This window comes from Megalops cyprinoides, chromosome 3 (genome assembly GCF_013368585.1).
Source record: "Megalops cyprinoides isolate fMegCyp1 chromosome 3, fMegCyp1.pri, whole genome shotgun sequence".
NCBI lineage: Eukaryota > Metazoa > Chordata > Actinopteri > Elopiformes > Megalopidae > Megalops > Megalops cyprinoides.
Window position 1 is genome coordinate 16,089,483 of NC_050585.1, and position 19,593 is coordinate 16,109,075.

The 19,593-nt window shown below is 42.9% G+C and overlaps 2 protein-coding genes across 2 annotated transcripts; both read left to right on the forward strand.

Annotated features, from left to right (window-relative positions):
• The first annotated feature begins 2,562 nt into the window (after positions 1-2,562).
• LOC118775735 (synapse differentiation-inducing gene protein 1-like) lies at positions 2,563-9,161 on the forward strand. The gene is made up of 3 exons (XM_036525792.1): positions 2,563-3,188; positions 4,801-4,947; positions 6,326-9,161. Exons 1-3 carry the CDS (start codon positions 2,772-2,774, stop codon positions 6,479-6,481), a joined length of 720 nt encoding a protein of 239 aa, XP_036381685.1. The 5' UTR covers positions 2,563-2,771; the 3' UTR covers positions 6,482-9,161.
• Positions 9,162-12,110: 2,949 nt separating this feature from the next.
• Positions 12,111-19,112, forward strand: LOC118774807 (2-oxoisovalerate dehydrogenase subunit alpha, mitochondrial-like). Its single transcript, XM_036524326.1, has 8 exons — positions 12,111-12,250; positions 13,216-13,392; positions 13,569-13,655; positions 14,041-14,149; positions 14,575-14,736; positions 16,823-17,029; positions 17,150-17,291; positions 17,759-19,112. Exons 1-8 carry the CDS (start codon positions 12,137-12,139, stop codon positions 18,099-18,101), a joined length of 1,341 nt encoding a protein of 446 aa, XP_036380219.1. The 5' UTR covers positions 12,111-12,136; the 3' UTR covers positions 18,102-19,112.
• Positions 19,113-19,593: the final 481 nt, after the last annotated feature.

Genomic DNA, 19,593 nt, shown 5'->3' on the forward strand with positions numbered 1-19,593 from the left:
ATTCCAGGCCACTGTTTTTCATCCAGAGTATTTTTTTCTTGACCATTCTGTTGGGGTAAAACCTGAATTGTTTTGCACCTTTCCCACCAGTTGGGTTTTGGGTTTTCTGGGGTTTTTTTTCGAATCTTTCTAGAAAAAAACTATTCTGTACAGTAGCTGTTAACCCCTATGTGACAATGCAATGGTGAGAAACCAAATATGTTTTACTTTATTGGGTAGTTGACTGAGTGATCGGTTGATCAACTGAATGATTGGCTTCTTGAGTTTTTTTCTGAGAGAAGACTGATGATCTGGATGAGTCATATATATATATACATAATCGGTTTGAGTTTGAGTGAATGCATGGTTGATCTTGGAAGTGTCAGTGCCCCACTGACAAAACTATAAGAGTTTTAATACTTTAGTATATGGCTGCCTGTGGAGGGTCAACATCCATCTAGGTATGGGACGTATGAGGGGGAAACTAAAGATACAGCATGCATAACAAACTAGTCTCTCTTCCTGCCTGGTAGCCTTTAGGTTAGAGCCAGAGCTAGCAGAAGGCACTGCTCCACATGTCTGTGTCTTTGCCATGTATAACAGCGGAGGAGCCTCTGTAACAGTTGAGCGGGGGGGACCCAAATGCAGAGATCACTTAAAAACACATAGGAGGATTCACTACAATCAAAGAAACTTCACTGAGGGGGAGAAAAAAAAAAAAACCCCCATTGGCACAGGAAGGCACAGAATGCAAGCTCAAGACTAAGCAGGGAACAATACAATAGGTGGAGTTTAAATACACCACACACTCAAAGACTAATTGCAAACAGATGTGATCAATCAGTCAATGATGCACACACAAGAAAGTCCCTCTGGTGGGGGCTGAGAGAAGCAGCAGGCAACTGGGACAGACTGGCTGTCACAAGGACACCTGCTGGTCATTTTGGGAAGCCGTCTCCGAAACCCTGACAGCCTCTGCCTGACCTCAGTGCGGTGTCATGGTCCACTGGTGTTGCTCAGCAACTTGGCAGCATGGGAGTGCCTTCGGTTCTTCCAGTGTGCTCTGTTGAGAACCTATGACTGTTTTACTCACAGTGATCCTGGGGTCAGCTGTAGGAGGGATCAGCTGAAGTCGCTATCTGCTTTTATCTGTTTCCTCTCTGACCCTGGATCAGTTCCTTTAACACCACATCCACTTGCGAATTTCATTTCCCAGAGAAAGCACCCACCCAACCAGGATTTTGTTTGGCTTAGTATAGCGACAGCATAGTCAACTGAGTCCACTTAAGGCACCCAGCACTTTTCCCTATAACAACGTCAAGTGTTTACCATACAACTATCACTTCACGTGTATATAAAATTGGAGCTCAAAATGAACTTTATGCATTCAGACAGACTTTCTTCAGCCATTTTATTTTTGTCTAACCAAACACTTTCCCTCTGCTTTATTGTCTCATAGAATCATCACTGGTGACCTTTAGTTGCTCAGGGCTGTTTCAGAGAAGCAGCTAAACCCACCATAGCCACTAGTATATCTCCCTCTTTCATAGGGGCATATAATAAGTAAATAAGTAAAGAACCAAAGACAGGGAGTCTGCGTGCTGAAGTGGAGCACGCTGCCAGAGAAGCTGCATAATGACATTGTTCTTGTTTTGACAGGGTCCTTTGCCGTCAGAGGGCTGGGCCACCAGACGAGATGCCCGTCGGCACCTGGTCTGTGCCCCTGCTCTGTGGAATGTGGGTACATTAAAAACACACATCCCCCGGGACAGCATCTGCCTCTGCAAGTAGATGCACAACCAGATATCAGCCTGGCAGATCTGTGATTTCACCAACATCACACCTCCTCCAATAAAGAAACAGTCTGCTGCCTGCTGCTACGGAGCAGAATAGGAGACAGGGAACCCTGTTTCAACATCATATTTATATAGAACATTCCTGCTCCAGGGAAATTCGATTGGAAGGGGAAGTGGGGCAGGGCAAGGTTACATTTTAGGTCCCTTTTTAAAATAATCTGGCCGTAAAATTGGGGGTTTGGAGATTTATAACACCTCAGAAAGCAATCACGACAGTCATTTGGCTCCCATTTCTCCTGCAGCATTCAGCGCGGTTTTTATCAGCTGCATCAATCTTTCATTTTGCTTTAGTTTGTACCTTGTGCTAATTTTGTCTCAAGTTTGTGGGTACGAACAAAATAAGCTGTTTTTTTTCATCTTAAGGTTATAAACTGAATGACAATTACTGTGATTTTTTTCTGCCATGGTTCTTGAAAAATCACACATATGCTGGCATTTCACTAATCCGTATCATTTGATGACTTTGTGAGGCACAAACCCAAGCCTTTAGTCCTTAATCCCTGGCAGCATTGGCGGATATGTGAAGAAAAAAGGAATCTAATGCTACTCCACGATTTACAAGCATGGCTTAAGCACCTAAGCATGCAAGAGCTGATGAGAACAACTTCAGACAAACAGAGCAAAGTTTTTCATGCTGGTGGAGTGTTTTTTTAGTTTTGACAGGTTTTCCCATGTGCTTCTACATCGGCTTTGGAATGCATTCATTTGTTTAAACAGAAAGGCAAACTGGAACTCCAGGCAACAGTACATGAGCAGGAGGACTGAGACCTATTGCTCAGTAATCTTTTCATATTGGATTACTGCTAGTTAATGATTTTATTCAACTGAATGACTGGTTTGAGCTCTAGAATTGACCTGGATGGACATTGAATTGTGTGGCAGGTAGACACCAGATTCAACTGTTGATGCTATTTCCTTCACTATTGGAAGAGCAGAATGGAAAGTCTGGATGAACTGGAACACCCTCTGCTGGGTGGCAGTCCCAAGCGCAGTGGAAGCAATGTTGGCAACAGCAATGCCAGTGGGTTGTTTAAAGGCATCTTAGTGAGATGCAGCGAGGACAATACGCTGCCCCCGCTGGCATGGAGGAGTTATTGCGCTCCGGCAGAATTGAGCCAACAACAACTGCTAGACCCATGCTCCCTCCCTTGTACCCTGGAGTCCCTCTACAACCCTGCCTCAGTCTGGGGTCACACAGACTCCCTGGGCCTACACAGGAAGGCCTACCTGGAGACAACCTTTGTGGACATTGACCCTGCCTCCCCACTGGACAAGAAGCTGCTTGAGGAGGAACGGGATGGTCACAGTACATCCTACAGCACTGACGAGGATGATCTACTGCCAGATTACGAGGTACAGGTGTCAAACCGACACTCCAAGCACACTCATGTATACAAGAGCATTCTGTTAACTAGTCCCTCAGGGATTCTTCACCACAAACAACTGAGAAAATATATGAGCCTGCCAAAGGCAGGCGCAGCAATACAGAAATGGTCATCATTAGGACACCCCGGCTCTCCTGATTTCAGACTATTACAGCAGATGTTTGTTTGTTGCCCAGCTGTCTTGTGGCTGGTGCTGCTGAAGCATGAACGGAAAAAATGAGGGGATTCAACATCATGTCACTTGGTATGAAAAATTCATGAACCGGGCATTCTTGTATAGTGAGATAACTACAAGGAACTGAATTCAATATAGAAAGTGCTCTGAGTGCAAAAACAGTGAAAAAGATCTTACAGCTGAAAGCTTTACATTGATTAAAAAGTGGTGAGAGGAATATTGTTAAGATGGCATGGAAATCAGAAAAAAAATCACATAGATACCAGAGGGGGACATTGTATGACTTTGAATTTGATATAGACAGAAAAAGAAATACAAAGATGTACCAACAGAGGACTTGGGAGGAGGTGTTGTAATGGATACATCACATTCATTCTAAAATTTTAGTCTTCAATATTCAACTTGATATGGGAATTTGAAACTGAGCGCGTGTTGGAGCGGAGTATAGTGCTCTTCTTCTTATTTCATTGATTCAGGGATAATCTCCCAGCAATATAAAAGTACACCAGATTACACACTTTATGACACAGAAACATCTCTGAAGAGCTTTTGCTGCATGCACTAAAACTTTTTCTGCTGGTATTCACATCTGTAAAAATGACTAATGCTTTCATCATCACTCATCATTTTTCCTACTTGTCATTACCGACATAATGTTTTCAGTTTAATTGTCCCTTGTAGCTACGGTACACCTCCTTGGCATGTTTTGGACATATGTGTCATTCTAATGTGTCATGCATAGACATTAAGTTGCCTTGCACAACATAATTACGATAATCCTACTGGTAGCATCTCATGCTTTCCGTATTTTAAAACTGCAATGACCAAATAGTTAATGAAGACAATTTGAATAAAATCCATATTATCTAATTCTATTAAATACTGTGCATGACATTTGTGCTATTTGAGCCAATAGCTGGGAAACTGATGTTCTTGACAGAAAGTGGTAGAAATTAACCCACAGATATTATGTGTTCTAACCTGTGTGTTCTTACCTTCCTACCAATGCTACCTGAAAATTTACTCTTCAACTCTTTCAACTTTTCAAATCCCTTGACATCTTCCAAACATATTCTACACATGTCTAGTTGGCCTATTGAATCAGTTTCTCCAATAATACATAGAAACTTGCACATTGATTTGCATGTTTTTTCTTAGCTAACAAATGAAGCCACAATGTACTGTAGCTGTTGGTTAAAACTTCAATTTCTACATCAGACATGTCATATCAAAGCCACAAGTGAGTTTCTAACTTTGTCACAATCGAGACATCTTATCTTTGTTGAGGCGAGTGAGTTTCTAACTTTACCATAAGTGGGATGTCTCATTTTTGTAGAGGCGAGAAAGTTTACAACTTTGCCATAAATGAGGAAACATCTGACACCTCTCTCAACTGTGTCAGCAGGACTCCTCGAGCGAAGACTTCAGTGACACAGACAGCGAGAGCAACTTCCCTCTGATGATCCCACAGGATTATCTGGGTCTCGCCGTATTCTCTATGCTCTGCTGCTTCTGGCCCCTCGGGATTGCTGCGTTCTACCTTTCCCAAAAGGTAAATGACTGAAGAGGTTTTATAAGAAGCTCGTGGGTTTTAAGAAATGGCTTCCAGCCTCACGTAAGCAGCATCATAGCAACAGAAGATCACAGCGAAATGGGTCAAAAATGGAGTTCAGAAATGGAGTTCAGCTAGCTCACACATAACTGAGTCCAGCCCATTTGACGGACACTGTTATTAGTTGGTATATGCTTATCCAATAAGAGATACGTAATATATGCATCAACTACAAAGCCGTTGTGGCTGTGAAATTAAATTAAAGCGAGCTACAAATTATATCTACACCTGTACTGAACAATGCACTACACAAGAGTGTTCGGCACCAGCTCCCCGCATGAATCGATTTTTAAACACATTCTGAATCCTAATTTGTTTTGCTGAGATGTGAAATATTTCAGAGTAACAGATGGTTTATGGAGGGGAGCAGATGGGAAAGTCAGCAGAGCGGGAAACAGAGAGATAGTGAAGCAATAAAGGGGAGGCGGACAGGGGGCGAAACAATAGATGGGTATTCAGACAAATAAAAGAAACTCCTATGTGTTGTTGTGGATTTAATTGGCTGCCTCACTAATTGATCAAATAATATGTTTTAGTAAGATCCCTTGTGTCGTTTCTATGAGAATGCCAACTGTGATAGCGTCAGGATGTGTTAAACATGAGTGAAGACTACCAGGGGGCTTTTACCAGGGTGGCACAGAGTACAGTATACAACACAAGGGGGGGGTGATGGCTAATCAATACCTTGACAACACGGGTTAATATAGCTCCTGAGTAACAACACTTGATTTACCATCAAAAATATGGCATCTGAGGGGCTCCCAAGAGGCTCAGTTAGCCAAAGTGCTTGTTCTGAGAGCAGGCCGAGCCCTCTGGTGAAGGGTTTGAACCCAGCTGTGTCATCAGCCAACAGTGACTGGGAGCCCACAGCAGTGGAACACCCTGGATCCATTCTGCTAGGTGTAGGGGTTGGTTAGACAGCCGGGTTCCCCTCATCCCTCCACTGCAATGTTTTGTAACTGCTTTTGAGGTGATGTCCTTTTGTGAAAAGCAACTGGACAAACCAACAATTTAACAACTACCTAGAGTGAACTGGCTCTCAACAAAACTGTGTTGAGATGGGTTCTTGTAACAAAAACTTTTTGCTGTTTTCTGTTGAAAAACTTAAAAGCAAACTGGATTTAAACAAAGCTGGGAATGAATATAAAGGAGGCAGACAAAAAGTACAACAGAGCAAAAAAAACAAATCATATCATTTTCTCTGGGGGATGCAATTAGCCTAATTGCTGTACTTACCAAGGCAGTGCTCCTGACTTTATCTCTCCTTTCGCTCTCTCTTTTCTCACTCTGCCCTTTTTCCCTCCCCTCCTCTCCTCAGACCAATAAGGCGGCAGCTCAGGGGGATTTCCGGGGGGCCAGCTCCGCCTCCCGCCAGGCGCTTTGGCTGGCCGTGCTGTCCATCATCTTCGGCGTTGTCACGTATATCTGTGCAGTTGCTGCCCTCATCTCCTACCTGTCTGGGAAGCCACCCTAAAGGCCCTCTTTTTCATCGGCCCTGTGACATCCCTGTTTCCCCACATGCACACCCCCAGCTCTCAGCTCTCAGACCCATCCCCCTCACCAACTTTAGCATCCATGACTGTGCCCTCTGTCCAGGAACCCAGTGGACTCGGACACTGGACTAATGTGCAACAGTGGAATGGAGACATCATTTGCCCATATTGAGAGGGATCGCAAATACACGATTGGGCTATAAATGTATAGTTTACACTGAATTGGACCAAATGGTTTGCCAATCTATGGAAACATGTCCCTATTCAGACAGAAGTTATGACAGTGCCAATACTGAAGTCCAGGTGTTACTATAATTTCAACTCTTGGTAAATGCATTATTTGAATGACAATTCTGTATACAGAAAACTAAGCAAGTTTGACAGTCTTCGGTCATGATCTCCTAGAGAAGGCTCTGTAAAATCCCTGAATCTCATATTCTATGATGTCATACATACACTACATCTAGAAAATGTGTATGCAGTGCTATGGCTCATTTTCCAACTTAGTTTTCAGATGGCTTGAAAACATTTTTTAAAATACAATACTCAGGAAACATTAATGTTTTCCCTTTTTTTTTTCAAAGAGATGTGTCCTGCAAGTTGTGGCTCACCATCTATCTCCATGCAGATATGATCCAGATCATATCAGAGCCATGCCCCTTTTCCATTCAGGTGTACCTGGAGATGACATACACCCAAGTTTAAAGGGTTAAGTACAATTACTGCTAAACTACATTATTTTTCTACAAATATAAAATCATATATATGCTTTTTCAATATAGAATTTGTACATTAACTGTTTCTTGACTTGATGGATGAACAAAAACAATATAGTTATATATAAGTAATGCTACTCTAACTACAAATTCCCCCATATGTTTAATCATGTAATTGGAACTGTCTGCTTTAATAATAATAAATGCCAAGCTCTGTTGAGCACTGCTCTCTGAAATGAAGAGATTCTGAGAGGGTGTGACTTGTGGGCTTCTATAATCCAGATGGGGTCCAATTACAATCAGGAAGATACGGCTGCCCTTTTCACACCCTGTTCATAGTTGTAGTGCCTATTTGTGTTTCTGCCACTTGCAATTCTGTTCCACTCTCCACCCAGCATCTAGCAAAATCTGTTTCCACTGGAGCTTCGCAGGACACCTATAAATGCAAGAGTGACCACCCAAACAAGCCTGGATCATTCTGGATGAGATCATAACAGAGAGCTCTGTGGGTTCTGTTCTCCCACACACTGGCACACCAAACAACTGCAGAAGCTGAAGAAATGAAATCATGTTGTCGAATTTAATAAACAGCAAAACTGGATTTATCTCAAATCACCTTAGAGAAGTTGAATAATATCAATTGTTGGAAAAAAAATCACAGATCCACATGGCACAGTAAAAGAAATGCTTGAGGTTTTGCGTCAGGCTGGAATCCTCCGGAACACAGTGGGTTGCCAAATCACAGCATGGAGTTGAGGATATGACTTTTATGTGTCTCAGCTCATGCTACTCTTCTACACCTAACAGATCAAGGCCCCTTGGGGATTGTACTGTGTTGAGACTTATCTTCTGACATGAATCTCAATGATTAGACTGGGATCTCATCAATTACAAACAGCACTGGCAAGATCCCATTGTATACAGATGTCTGTTTGCTTACCGTCGCACCAGGAGAACACAAGAAGACAATTACCTCCTCTCAGAGATTAATTAAACCTGCTCATACTCTTCTGAACCACAGAGAAACTTGAGCTGACAATAGAGGACAGCAATCAATACCATTTGACAGGACATTCTGGAACAGCCAGAGCAGTCTTGCATGTGATCAAATATTACATAACTGTACCACCACCCTCTCAAATCTCATCCTATACAAAATGATAGCTTGGACTATCTGTTTATTGCAAACCACATGTCAATGACATTACATTGTTACCATAGACAATTAGCATGGTATTTTTGCACTTTGCCATGTTTTTTCCTCTGTATATTTACCTTGCGTCATTCAATGCCTATTTGTGCTCTGTTTTGACTGAAAATAACCTTCTATGGCCCCTCTAGTCCTGCTGTCAGTGCTGGAGGGGAAAATATAGGATTTACTCTTAATGCTCACAATTCCTGAGCCCCGTTTTTTTCTGTTTCAAAATTGTTCAATAAGTGGCAGTTTTAGTCCAGTAATAACCTTCTGTCAATAGTGCAGTGTGCCAAATTAAAGGTCCTGTCTGAATAACAAATGATTTTAAACAGATCTGATAAATTTGTTTAATAAATTGCAGTTTAAGAACAGACGTAACATTGTATCAATGGTGCCCAACAAAAGGTCTTGTCTAAATAACAGTGATATCCAAACTGATACATGTCTCAGTGTAAATACATTTATTACAAGACACCACACTCATCACTTATCCTCTGCCAATCATAACCTCAGGATTTACACGTTAATTATAGAATTATACCACCTTCCAGGACACACAATTATGATCATCTAAATTATGACTTTTTAACCAACCTTCCCACACACAAAATCATATCTTTTGCAAACCACCTTCTGTTTAGGAGGTTTCAGTATTAAATAACAACTGTCAGTTTCCCAGACTGCTTAATGCTCACCAATGGTGCTGGAATGCTGGTGGCAGTATTGGAGGGGTTATGCTGAACCAGTGCAGTACAAATGAAAAAAATATTAGTACAGTATACAGGGATATGATGAAACAACAATCACAATATATCATAAAAGTCACAATAATAACCATACTTATACTGATGAGAAAGTGATGATTAGGTGAAATAACTGCAAAAAATAAAATTACAATGCAGTGTGTTTAGCCCACTCTAATATTAATTTTCAACACAGTGTGCCCAATGCATGTCAGTGTGTGTATGACACAAGCTATGATGCAATCACATGAAGCTACAATTTTCCCATCATTCACCTGTACAACCTTTCAAACCCGGGGGTGTCTCTGGACCTCTGTGGAGGTGCAGTTCCTTCAATCCAAGTGCATCTATGACTGCAGAGACAGTCTCGCCCCCTAAGCTTTGAGACAGTCCCAGGTGCTGCATACATACTTCATGCTGGATGTCTTATTTAGTAAATTTGGAAAGACAGGAGGGGAGCCTCAGAGCAGTGAGCAGGGGAGAGCTGACGGCAGCTGATGGAAATGGTATATACCAAGGTGTCTGCTTCCATCTGAAAGTACATGTATGTAAACATGCAACTCCAAAATAAATCTGATAAATGCTCTTGATTCAAACATCTTTTTTGAATGCAAGAAAACAAAAAAATACATTCTATATATTCCCCCAGTCTTACAAACACATCTGAAGTGTAACAATTACATGTAAAGAGAAATGAAATGTCTTTAGTAATTCACCTGAACACAGAAATGTACGAAGCTACCATGTTCACTCAACTCCAAGTTTCCCTATGGTAGAGCAGGAAGCAAAATCTGACCATACCATCACACAAAAACTAACCTCCAATATATATTGCTTACACATGTTTCGCTATTTAACATTCTTTTATGAGGAACAGAATATACATCCAAATACATTAAGACACACTCAATGCCAAGGAAAGTGACTGTCAGTGGCCTTTAGTCTGTGATACCAAACAAAACCCACCAAGTGGAGGTTGCATGCAGGTTCACCCTGACACGAACCTCTGGAAACTACCAAAAAAGTTAAGAATTGCATTTGTGTAAATACTGTGCTCTTTGGGGTTCATGAGGACCTTACGACAGGTCACTTCACATGAGTGGCTCTGTGTCCATCAGGGCCATAACATCGGTGCTCACACAGCATGACAGCAGCTGTGGCCTCCATAAGGAATGGCACTGTGGGACAGCCGAGGTGGACATAAGGACAAATCTGCAGCACGAAGGCACAGATGAACTGACACTAACAAAAAAAAAAAGCCCATCGCACCACAGACCAAGCACAACAAATCATATCACATCAGTGTGTTCACTAATGAGCAAAGTCTCGCCAAAGCAACGACAGACAGCTCATGGTGAAGGTGAAGGATAGCAAGCAATCCTCATGAATAACATAAAGAGCAAGAAACAGACAGAGGAGAGGAGATGAAACAACAAAAGACTGCCTACACGTTTCCCCCATGCACTGCTTGCATGCACTTACAATTTTATGGATAAAAAATTAGGGCAGGTGAGGGAAATGAGCAGTGTTCCTGGGAACATAAAGCTATTATCTGCTGCAACCCATCATTAGGAAAACCTTCTTTGGTACCCTGCTCCCACCCTGTGGTGAATATAGGTAATGCATCTTCAATTGTAACTGAGGGCCATACAATGTATTGCACAAAATAGGTGTTACGCTTTTCAAATGAGAGCATGTACACAGTCCTAGGACCCAAAGCATAAACTCCAAAAGTTGTAGCTTGCATCTACCTACATACATGAGCAAGAACATTTCTTTCCTTCCTTGAGCTTTGAGAAACTTGTTGAAAAGGTAATAAAAAACCAGGCTGTCTCTAAATATAAGACTACTCCAGAGATAAACACACTTTGTCCCATCAGAACAAAGAGAAATTCCATCATGCCTTACTTTCAACTAGACTGGATTTCCTTGATTCCCTTGTTTCCTTGTATAAATGGCAGAACTCTGTTCAAGTTGGAGCTGGTTCAAAACCACAGCCAGAATCTATCAATAACAAAACAGGAAGACTCACACCCATCCTGGGCTGTTTTCACGGGTAAATTGACTGTTCTCTGAACTGTGCTCCATCAAAAAAATGTCTGGATTTCTGACAGAATTCTAACAGTCTGCAGGCATGGTATTATTATTTCATTTCAGGCACACTTTTTTGCTTGGCACCTGTGTCCACATGCTTCAGGGCCAGCCCTGAAGAAACCCTGCAATGTCCCAGAGAAAAGCCTGGAATTCCTTTGGGGGGCAGTGTCTGATGGAGGAAGCATCTCCACACTGTCCAGGCAGACTTTGAAAAGCTGGTTAGTATGAATGTTAAATGAATGCGTCACCCCCGTTGTTCAGTGAAGGTGGAAAAAGCTGTGACATGGTAGTGCATAAGACCTCCAAATCAAATCGATTCCACGGCCTGTAGACTTTTACTTCCTCATAGTTTTAATGTACAGTTTCATTTCTCTGTAATATATGAACTTGCAATGTTAAAAATGGATGTGGGGGTAAGACTGTTCTCACAATGAAAGTTAAGACATCAGGATGCAATACTTACTCATTCATCATTTACTTCCCCATTTAAAATTAATTATTCACACTTCTTGTCCTGTCACTTTTATTGTTGTGTATATATACAGTCATAATAATGTACACATTTATACAGTCATATATACAGTATTATAATAAAAGTGAATGCAGCGATGAGAACTTGGTAAGAGTTCAGCCCGCTTAGTTATGTTGTATCTCTCTACACGTCTTCACACGCTGATATTCTAGGAGTCGACGTGCGTGCCAGAATACAAACATCAAATTTATGATACAAACAGAGGCATAATTACGACAGAAATAATTGTCTGATTTATACCAGACATAAATGTGATTTCTTAACAATCCACTGGCTTTTTACCAATGCAGTCAATATATTTTCATAAGATAAGCAAGGGGGTCCGGCTCGTGAAACGGACAGACCTGAAAGTCAAGATGGCGGCTATTGGAGGTTTGCGGAGACTGTGCAAAATCAGTTTCAATGCAGTCTGCCAAAACAACCGACTGAAAGCTTCAGGACTCTGTCAGTATAGAGCCTTCCGCGTTAATGTAAGAGCAGTTCGGTTTATTTCTCTTCCGTCTTTAAAAAACGTGTGACAGATGCTGTTATTGTGAGCGTCATTGTAATTCAATATGGCACAGAAAAAGGTCGATAGAACTAGCAAGTTAGTTTACATTTTTCTAAATTGCGTAATGAGGGCATTTGTCATTGGGAGTCATGTATGATACTTGTTCGACTGATATTTAGCTATTATAGGTACTCGTTTTATTATAAATCTCGTCTGTTTAACTGATGCCTGTGCAGGACTACTTGGATTTCTTTTGCCGGTGATGTAGCCAGATAGCTAGCAACATAGCAACATTAACTTGGTCATTTGCGAAACAAGCTTAAACTTTGTAACTAGTGAGACCACTAGCTAGTTATATGAATTGTCGTAATATGACATCTTGCAGACTTGACTAAAGCCTTTAATAGCCAACGTTGTAAACAAATATTTAGCTTCATTAGCTGTGATTTGAGTAGCTGTCTAGCTAGCTTTTACTGTGCCAATTTTCCGGCGTCTCTTTCTTCTAGCTGATTGGTCGGTTTGAGGGGCGGAGGCGTTCTGAAAGGGTCACCCTGGCCAAACTGCGCTTTATACCTGCATCTCTTGTAGATATTAACGCTCACAGCTCCTGCAAAACAAACATCTTGCCTGTATTCGTACTTGCCTGGTATTTGCAGTACAAATAATGAGAGCCGGAGGAGTCCTCAAGGCCAGTGCTCCAGTGGAAATGGAATAAGTGTGAACTACAGAACAATTTATGGATAGAGTGGAAATACTGTCGCAACCCGCCCCCCCCCCCCCCCCCCCCCCCCCCGTGTGAATGTTTGGTGATGTTAAGTACTAGTTCTGGTTGTGGTGCTTATGTTAAATCTGAGTGGTTGTGGTAGTGCTGTTTAGTCTTCTGTCCAGCTGCCAGTGTTTTATTTGGTGTGAGGGGAGAGTCATCTCTGTCCTCTGTTGTCACAGGGCATTCTGCACCAGCAGCCGTTTGACTCCCCGACAGAGAAGCCGCAGTTTCCTGGCGCCTCGGCGGACTTTGTGGATCACCTGGAGTTCATCCAGCCCAACGTGATCTCGGGCATCCCTGTTTACAGGGTGATGGACAGGCAGGGTCAGATCATCAACCCGTCGGAAGACCCTCAGGTACCCCTCGAAAATCTGGCTCCTTTGTGCACTCTCCCCCTCAGAGCAAGGTTACCTTGGCACCGAAGACACAGCAGAAATGGCACAACTCGCCTACACTCTCTTCTGTTGCTCTTACTTAATATGCTCCACTTAATCATGCATTGATGTCTTTGCCCCCCCCCCCATTCCATCAGATCCCAAAAGAAGAGGTGCTGAATTTCTACCAGAAGATGACTCTTCTGAACACAATGGACCGCATCCTGTATGAGTCCCAGCGGCAGGTGAAGTTTACTCAAAACCTGTAGGGCTGCCTGGGGTGACCACAACCTGAGGTTCACAGGACTGCACTCATAAGATCCACTTGTTTACATTTACATTTAATCTGAGATGTCTAATGTAAGTACATGTATTAAAGTCATATGAACAACAGCAAATACAAAAATTGACAGCTCACGCATTCAAAAATCAAATAACGTGACAGTATATAAAATGCTCCTGTAAAGCATTTGCATTAGCACACAGTTTCAATCGTATGAGTGAACGTGTGTGTGACGGCTTTGATTGTTTGTTTTGCTTTGTCTGTTGTGGTGGCCACCTTGTGTGCCTGTGAAAGGACGCTCTGTGCAGGACTCGCATTGACAGTTTGGATACCTGGTTCTCTTTCAGGGCCGCATTTCCTTCTATATGACAAACTACGGAGAGGAAGGCACACACATTGGCAGTGCTGCCGCTCTTGATCCTAATGACTTAGTCTTTGGACAGTACAGAGAAGCGGGTGGGTTACAGACCTAATACTTGGTTAAACTCAGTGTGAAATCATGAGTCAAAATGTAAAATCGCTATGACTGCTTGACTGACAGTCTGATTCAGGTAATAATTTGTGGCAGGACATTGTTTTCCCCAAATTAGGCAAATTATTGTTATTGGTATTTAAAGTGTTAATCTTACGTCAGTATGAATCACAGTGCATGCCGATCATTTTTTTCAGTGAGCCCCCCACTGTTTTGTGCTGAGATTTGTTTGCATATATCTTTGACAGGACAGTGATTTGTCAATCTCTGACTGCAAAACTACATGTCAAAACTGCCAGCTGCTTCGTTCTGTCTGACAAAGGTCAAAACTGCATTGAGATGAGATGTGCAAGGTCCAAGAGTCCAAATGTCTCTAACCACCCCATACCTGAATTCACCCCTCCTGCAGGTGTGTTGATGTATCGCGGCTTTCCGTTGGACCTGTTTATGGCACAATGCTATGCAAACGCCGATGACCTTGGCAAGGGCCGGCAGATGCCTGTCCATTATGGCAGCAGGGACCTCAATTTTATCACCATCTCCTCTCCTCTGGCCACGCAGATTCCACAGGGTGAGTTTCTGTCAGTTCATTCTGCAAAAGCCTTCCTTTAGCCCCTGTCTGCCATAGTTATCTATCTGTGCAATATCTTTATGCAAACCTGTTTATTGGAATGTGTACTTTTGCCTGCAGAACATGATGCAAACCAGGAAGGACTCTTGGTAAAGAGGGAACATTTAAATGCTAACATACATTGACAGGTACTGTAGATGGCAAAAAAAATGATTGCTAGCTGTTAGGTTTGATGGCAGTTGTGCTTGAGGACCATCACAAAAGATGGCTAGTTGTAGTTGGCTAAAAACCACAAACCACATAGAATTTAATAAGCTGTTCTAACTTCAGTAGCGAGCTACAACAGGTCATTGAACATGCCTTCAGTATATCAAATATCACATATCCCTTGACAGTGAGTTTCACTCACCCACAATAGCTACATTACATACAGGAAGGTACTGGTTTGCTATTAAATAAACATTGGTTAATTTTAGAACATAATTCCGTTCACTGCTTATCTGTGTCCTGCACTGAGTCCCTATTTTATGTGTGTCTGCATTGTTCTGGGTTGGTTCAGCTTGCTTTTCCGCATAATTGATCTCGGCGCAGGTGATGGCGGGGTTGTGCAAAACACGCTGCTTTGAGATTGGATCTCTTCCTGTGTGTCAGTCAGTGTTGTGTGAGTCCCCTGCCAGTCCAGTCACACGCTACACGGTGCAGTTAGCATCGTCTATCCAGGATCATTGTTTGAAGTCAAAGTCAGTAGAGGGTGTTATTTCGTAATGCTGTTTTACATTTTTTAAACTTGAATATATCAAGTACCACTTTTTTTAGAACTTGTGTTGCATTTAATAGTGTGTTGCTGCTGTTGTGTTGCTGTTGTGTATCTGCTTATTATGATTGTTAAGCTGTAACTCAGGTGTTTGATTTTGCCTTGATTAGTTTCCAGGCTGCATTTCACTGCTAATTAGTCAGTAGTTGGCGGCAGTGTAGCACAATGGTTAAGGAGCAGGACTCGTAACCAAAAGGTTGCCAGTTTGATCCCCGCTGGGACACTGCTGCTGTACCCTTGGGCAAGGTACTTAACTCACAGTTGCCTCAGCTGTATAACTGGATAACATTGTAAGGAACTGTAACCTATGTAAGTCGCTTTGGATAAAAGCATCTGCCAAATGAATAAATGTAAATGTAAAAGTAGTTTTTTTTTTCCCCTTTCTTAACTGCCTGCATATCTGCTCATTATCTGAGCAAGGTACTTAGTGTATGCGTCTGCACTGAAGTAACAGCGTGGTTCTACTGACTTGCTGACTTGTTTGTATAAAGACAAGAACGGAAGCAACTAGTATTTTTACCATTTGTTATGTTATTATACCATTGCACTAACATACCCCTGGGTGTGTGTTGGTATTGTATTAGAGGCCCATTTGTGGTCTCGACCTTGTGTGTTTGACACTGGCTCCAGTTTGTTTTGTCATTTTTCTCGATGCCGTTTGTGCTTGATGTCTGGAGTCGCTCTGGATAAGAGCACCAGCTGGATGTCAACACTGTAAATCTAATGTCATATGTACACATCTTATACACTGCTCTGGATAATAGTGTCTGCAAAACGACAAAGTGTAAATGTTAATGCAAATGTCAATGGAAGTAGGCCGTCAGGCATTTTTGAACAAAAATAACCTGACTAGCAGTGGTAACACTGCCAATTTTAATCCACAAACCAGTTCATCCACTGGTGCATAATCACAAGATGACTGGAGAGACAGGCTGCACGGCAAGCCTGCAGACATTGCTGATTTGTTTGGTAACTAACTGGTAAGATATGGTGGCCCTATCCATTTTGGATTTCATGTAGAGCGCATTACATGTGGAAGAAGGACTCCAGATTCCAGGGCAGAGCAGTTCCAGGTGCTTGATATCATTTCACCTTGTTTTCGTGTCATCGTGGCAGATACGCAGCGACCCAGTGCCCTATCGAGTGATGTCATTTTGGTGTTTCCATTTTTACCTCCACTGTGTTTGTAGCAACCCCGTGACTCAGCACACCATGAAGTCATGAGTATGTGAGTGTTTACCTGTAAAGGCTCACCTGTCCTTTGCCCCTCAGCGGCGGGGGCAGCCTACGCGATGAAGAGAGAGAACACCAACCGCGTGGTGATCTGTTACTTCGGGGAGGGGGCAGCCAGCGAGGGCGACGCCCACGCCGGGTTCAACTTTGCCGCCACGCTGGAGTGCCCCATCATCTTCTTCTGCCGCAACAACGGCTACGCCATCTCCACCCCCACCAATGAGCAGTACCGCGGCGATGGCATCGGTACGGCAGTCTCTCCAGTCTAACGCATCTCACTCCTACCCAGGAGCATCCCGCCCCTCTCATTTGCATACATGCATTAGTGTTTGATCTAATGGCTGCACGCTTGGCTCTGTCCCACAGCGGCTCGGGGCCCGGGTTACGGCATGCTGTCGATCCGCGTGGACGGCAACGACGTGTTTGCCGTGTACAACGCCACAAAGGAGGCCCGCCGCAGAGCCGTCGCTGAGAACCAGCCCTTCCTCATCGAGGCTATGACGTACAGGTGACTGTCACGGTCCTCTTCAGCGAACATGTTTACATTCAGTCACCTTGCAAACACATACACAGCGACTTGCACAGCAAATCTACAGTGAGTCACGTCAACTCACATGAACAGCGCGTCATGACAGACCACACCTCTGTCAATGTGTCAGTCCACTACACAATCCTGTAATAACCAGTGCCATTCTAGAAATGGAAACCATTAACTATAACCACCACTTAACTATAAAAAATTCTCTCTTCCTTTCTAATGTGTACCACCAAGTGCTTGTAATCATTATTACTGACCTGGTTAAAAAAAAATGTAATAACTGATCAGAGAACAGCGCTTGCAGAGACCCTGTTGTTGCTCTCTCGCTCACCTGGATCATATCATGGATCCCAGGAACGTTCTGTCTGTTTTTGTACTCCTGGTACCTTCTTATGATCTCTCCTCTTCCTCCTCCTCCTCCTCCTCCTCCTGCCCAGAATCGGGCACCACAGCACCAGCGACGACAGCTCGGCCTACCGCTCGGTGGACGAGGTGAACTACTGGGACAAGCAGGACCACCCCATCTCGCGGCTGCGGCACTACATGACGGCACGCGGCTGGTGGGGCGAGGACGAGGAGCGGGCCTGGAGGAAGCAGTCGCGCAAGCTGGTCATGGAGGCCTTTGAGAGGGCTGAGCGGCGCCTGAAGCCGCGGCCCGAGCTGCTCTTCTCGGACGTGTACCAGGAGATGCCCACCAGCCTGGAGAAGCAGAAGGAGTCACTGTGGAGGCACCTGCAGCAGTACAAGGAGCACTATCCCCTCGACCTGTACGACAAGTAACCACTCACTTGGGTATAGTGGGAGAGGGGGGGCATAAAAACAGAAGGGGGAGTGGGTGTCTAGGATTGTTACAGTTTGAAGCACTAAGCACAGTTTCAAGGCTAAATTTCTGTGCATAGAAGTATATTGAATTCACATGTATATCGATTTCTATGGCTTTACATGCAAAAGTGAGGGGAGATTTGAGGAATTATTCAGCACTTTTTTAGCATATAAAGTCAGGGGAAAAGTTCTCATCCTTGGTAAATAACTGACACAAGAAGACTCCATTCTCCAACGTTGGACTTTGAACAGAGGGAATACCTGACTACTGACAGCCTGCTCCTTCCTAGGTGGATTTCAGCACAGTATGGTAGTTCTCTGTCAATATGTCAAGTTTGTGCAGTTAACTTGTGGCTAATTTCGGGCCTACCGTTACCACAAAGCCTTTTGTAGCAAACACACACCATCCAATTTAAAATCAATGTTTCCTATGGCTGAGGCTCTGCTGAGCAAAATTTGAGCTTTTCAGTCAGTGCTAATCAATACTTGTTTAACTGTGGTGGTTTATTGATATGCAGTTACTGTAACTCGGTGATTTGATGGACATAGCTCTGTAGAACCATGAATGAAAACCTTAGACAAGTGGACCTATTATTTGTTGTCCATACATTCCTGATAAGATCACAGAGTATGTTTGATTTAATCGGGTGCCTACAGTTGATGAAAAACATCAAACCCCAAGTCCAGTATATAACAGTATAATATATGCTTAATTGGTTAAAACTTTGTATTTTGGACCGATGTCAACTGAAATGTGTGTGGGAGTTGAGAACAGATGGGGTGTGTTTTGTGTTTTTTTTTCCTAATATAGATTGGGCCAGGGTGTTTATTCTGCAAAGGATTTCTCAACTGTTAATTTACTGAACTGCCTGCAGCAATAATTGCATCTAAAACTATGTGTGTTGTGCATACTGTTTGTAGGTGTGACTAGTTTAACCATGGAGGGGAAAAGCATCATGTATATAATGAGTTCCTTTTGGCAGCGGGGTGCTGGCAGTAATGTTTGTGAAATAAAAATTGGAAACTTCAGTGCTGATTTTGTTCAAATTTTTCTCATTAACCAAAATTGAGCTTTCTCTACTAAAGCAATCTCATCACAGTAAACACTGTGGGGGTCTGTGGACATACTGCAGAGGCTCAGTGGAGACTATCCACATAAGCTCAGGGAGATAACTGATGATTGAGTAATGAGAAATGTGGCTAATGCGTTTTTAAATCTTGACTGAACTGGTGATTCTCGTCTTCAGTGGACAGGCTATGTTTTAGGTGCGTTGGCTCTGCTATGGAAAGCAGATGTACCAGAGAGTAACATAATTTATGAAATGTGCTCTGTCTCTCGCTGCAGTTCATGCTACCAGATGAGCTACGCAAGTTCCCAGAGCGAAGTGCCTGTTCACAGCTGCTAGCTTTCTTATAAATTTGGCAGCATATATAAGTTTATACTCATATT

What these genes read in the sequence shown, in the direction of transcription:
- LOC118774807 (XM_036524326.1), top strand. Translation starts at nt 12,137, where the DNA reads ATGGCGGCTATTGGAGGTTTGCGGAGACTGTGCAAAATCAGTTTCAAT. An exon ending in TGTATGAGTCCCAGCGGCAG is followed by an intron (nt 13,656 to 14,040) that starts GTGAAGTTTACT and finishes GTTCTCTTTCAG; the next exon opens with GGCCGCATTTCCTTCTATAT. An exon ending in GTACCGCGGCGATGGCATCG is followed by an intron (nt 17,030 to 17,149) that starts GTACGGCAGTCT and finishes TCTGTCCCACAG; the next exon opens with CGGCTCGGGGCCCGGGTTAC.
- LOC118775735 (XM_036525792.1), top strand. Translation starts at nt 2,772, where the DNA reads ATGGAAAGTCTGGATGAACTGGAACACCCTCTGCTGGGTGGCAGTCCC. An exon ending in ATCTACTGCCAGATTACGAG is followed by an intron (nt 3,189 to 4,800) that starts GTACAGGTGTCA and finishes CTGTGTCAGCAG; the next exon opens with GACTCCTCGAGCGAAGACTT. An exon ending in CGTTCTACCTTTCCCAAAAG is followed by an intron (nt 4,948 to 6,325) that starts GTAAATGACTGA and finishes TCCTCTCCTCAG; the next exon opens with ACCAATAAGGCGGCAGCTCA.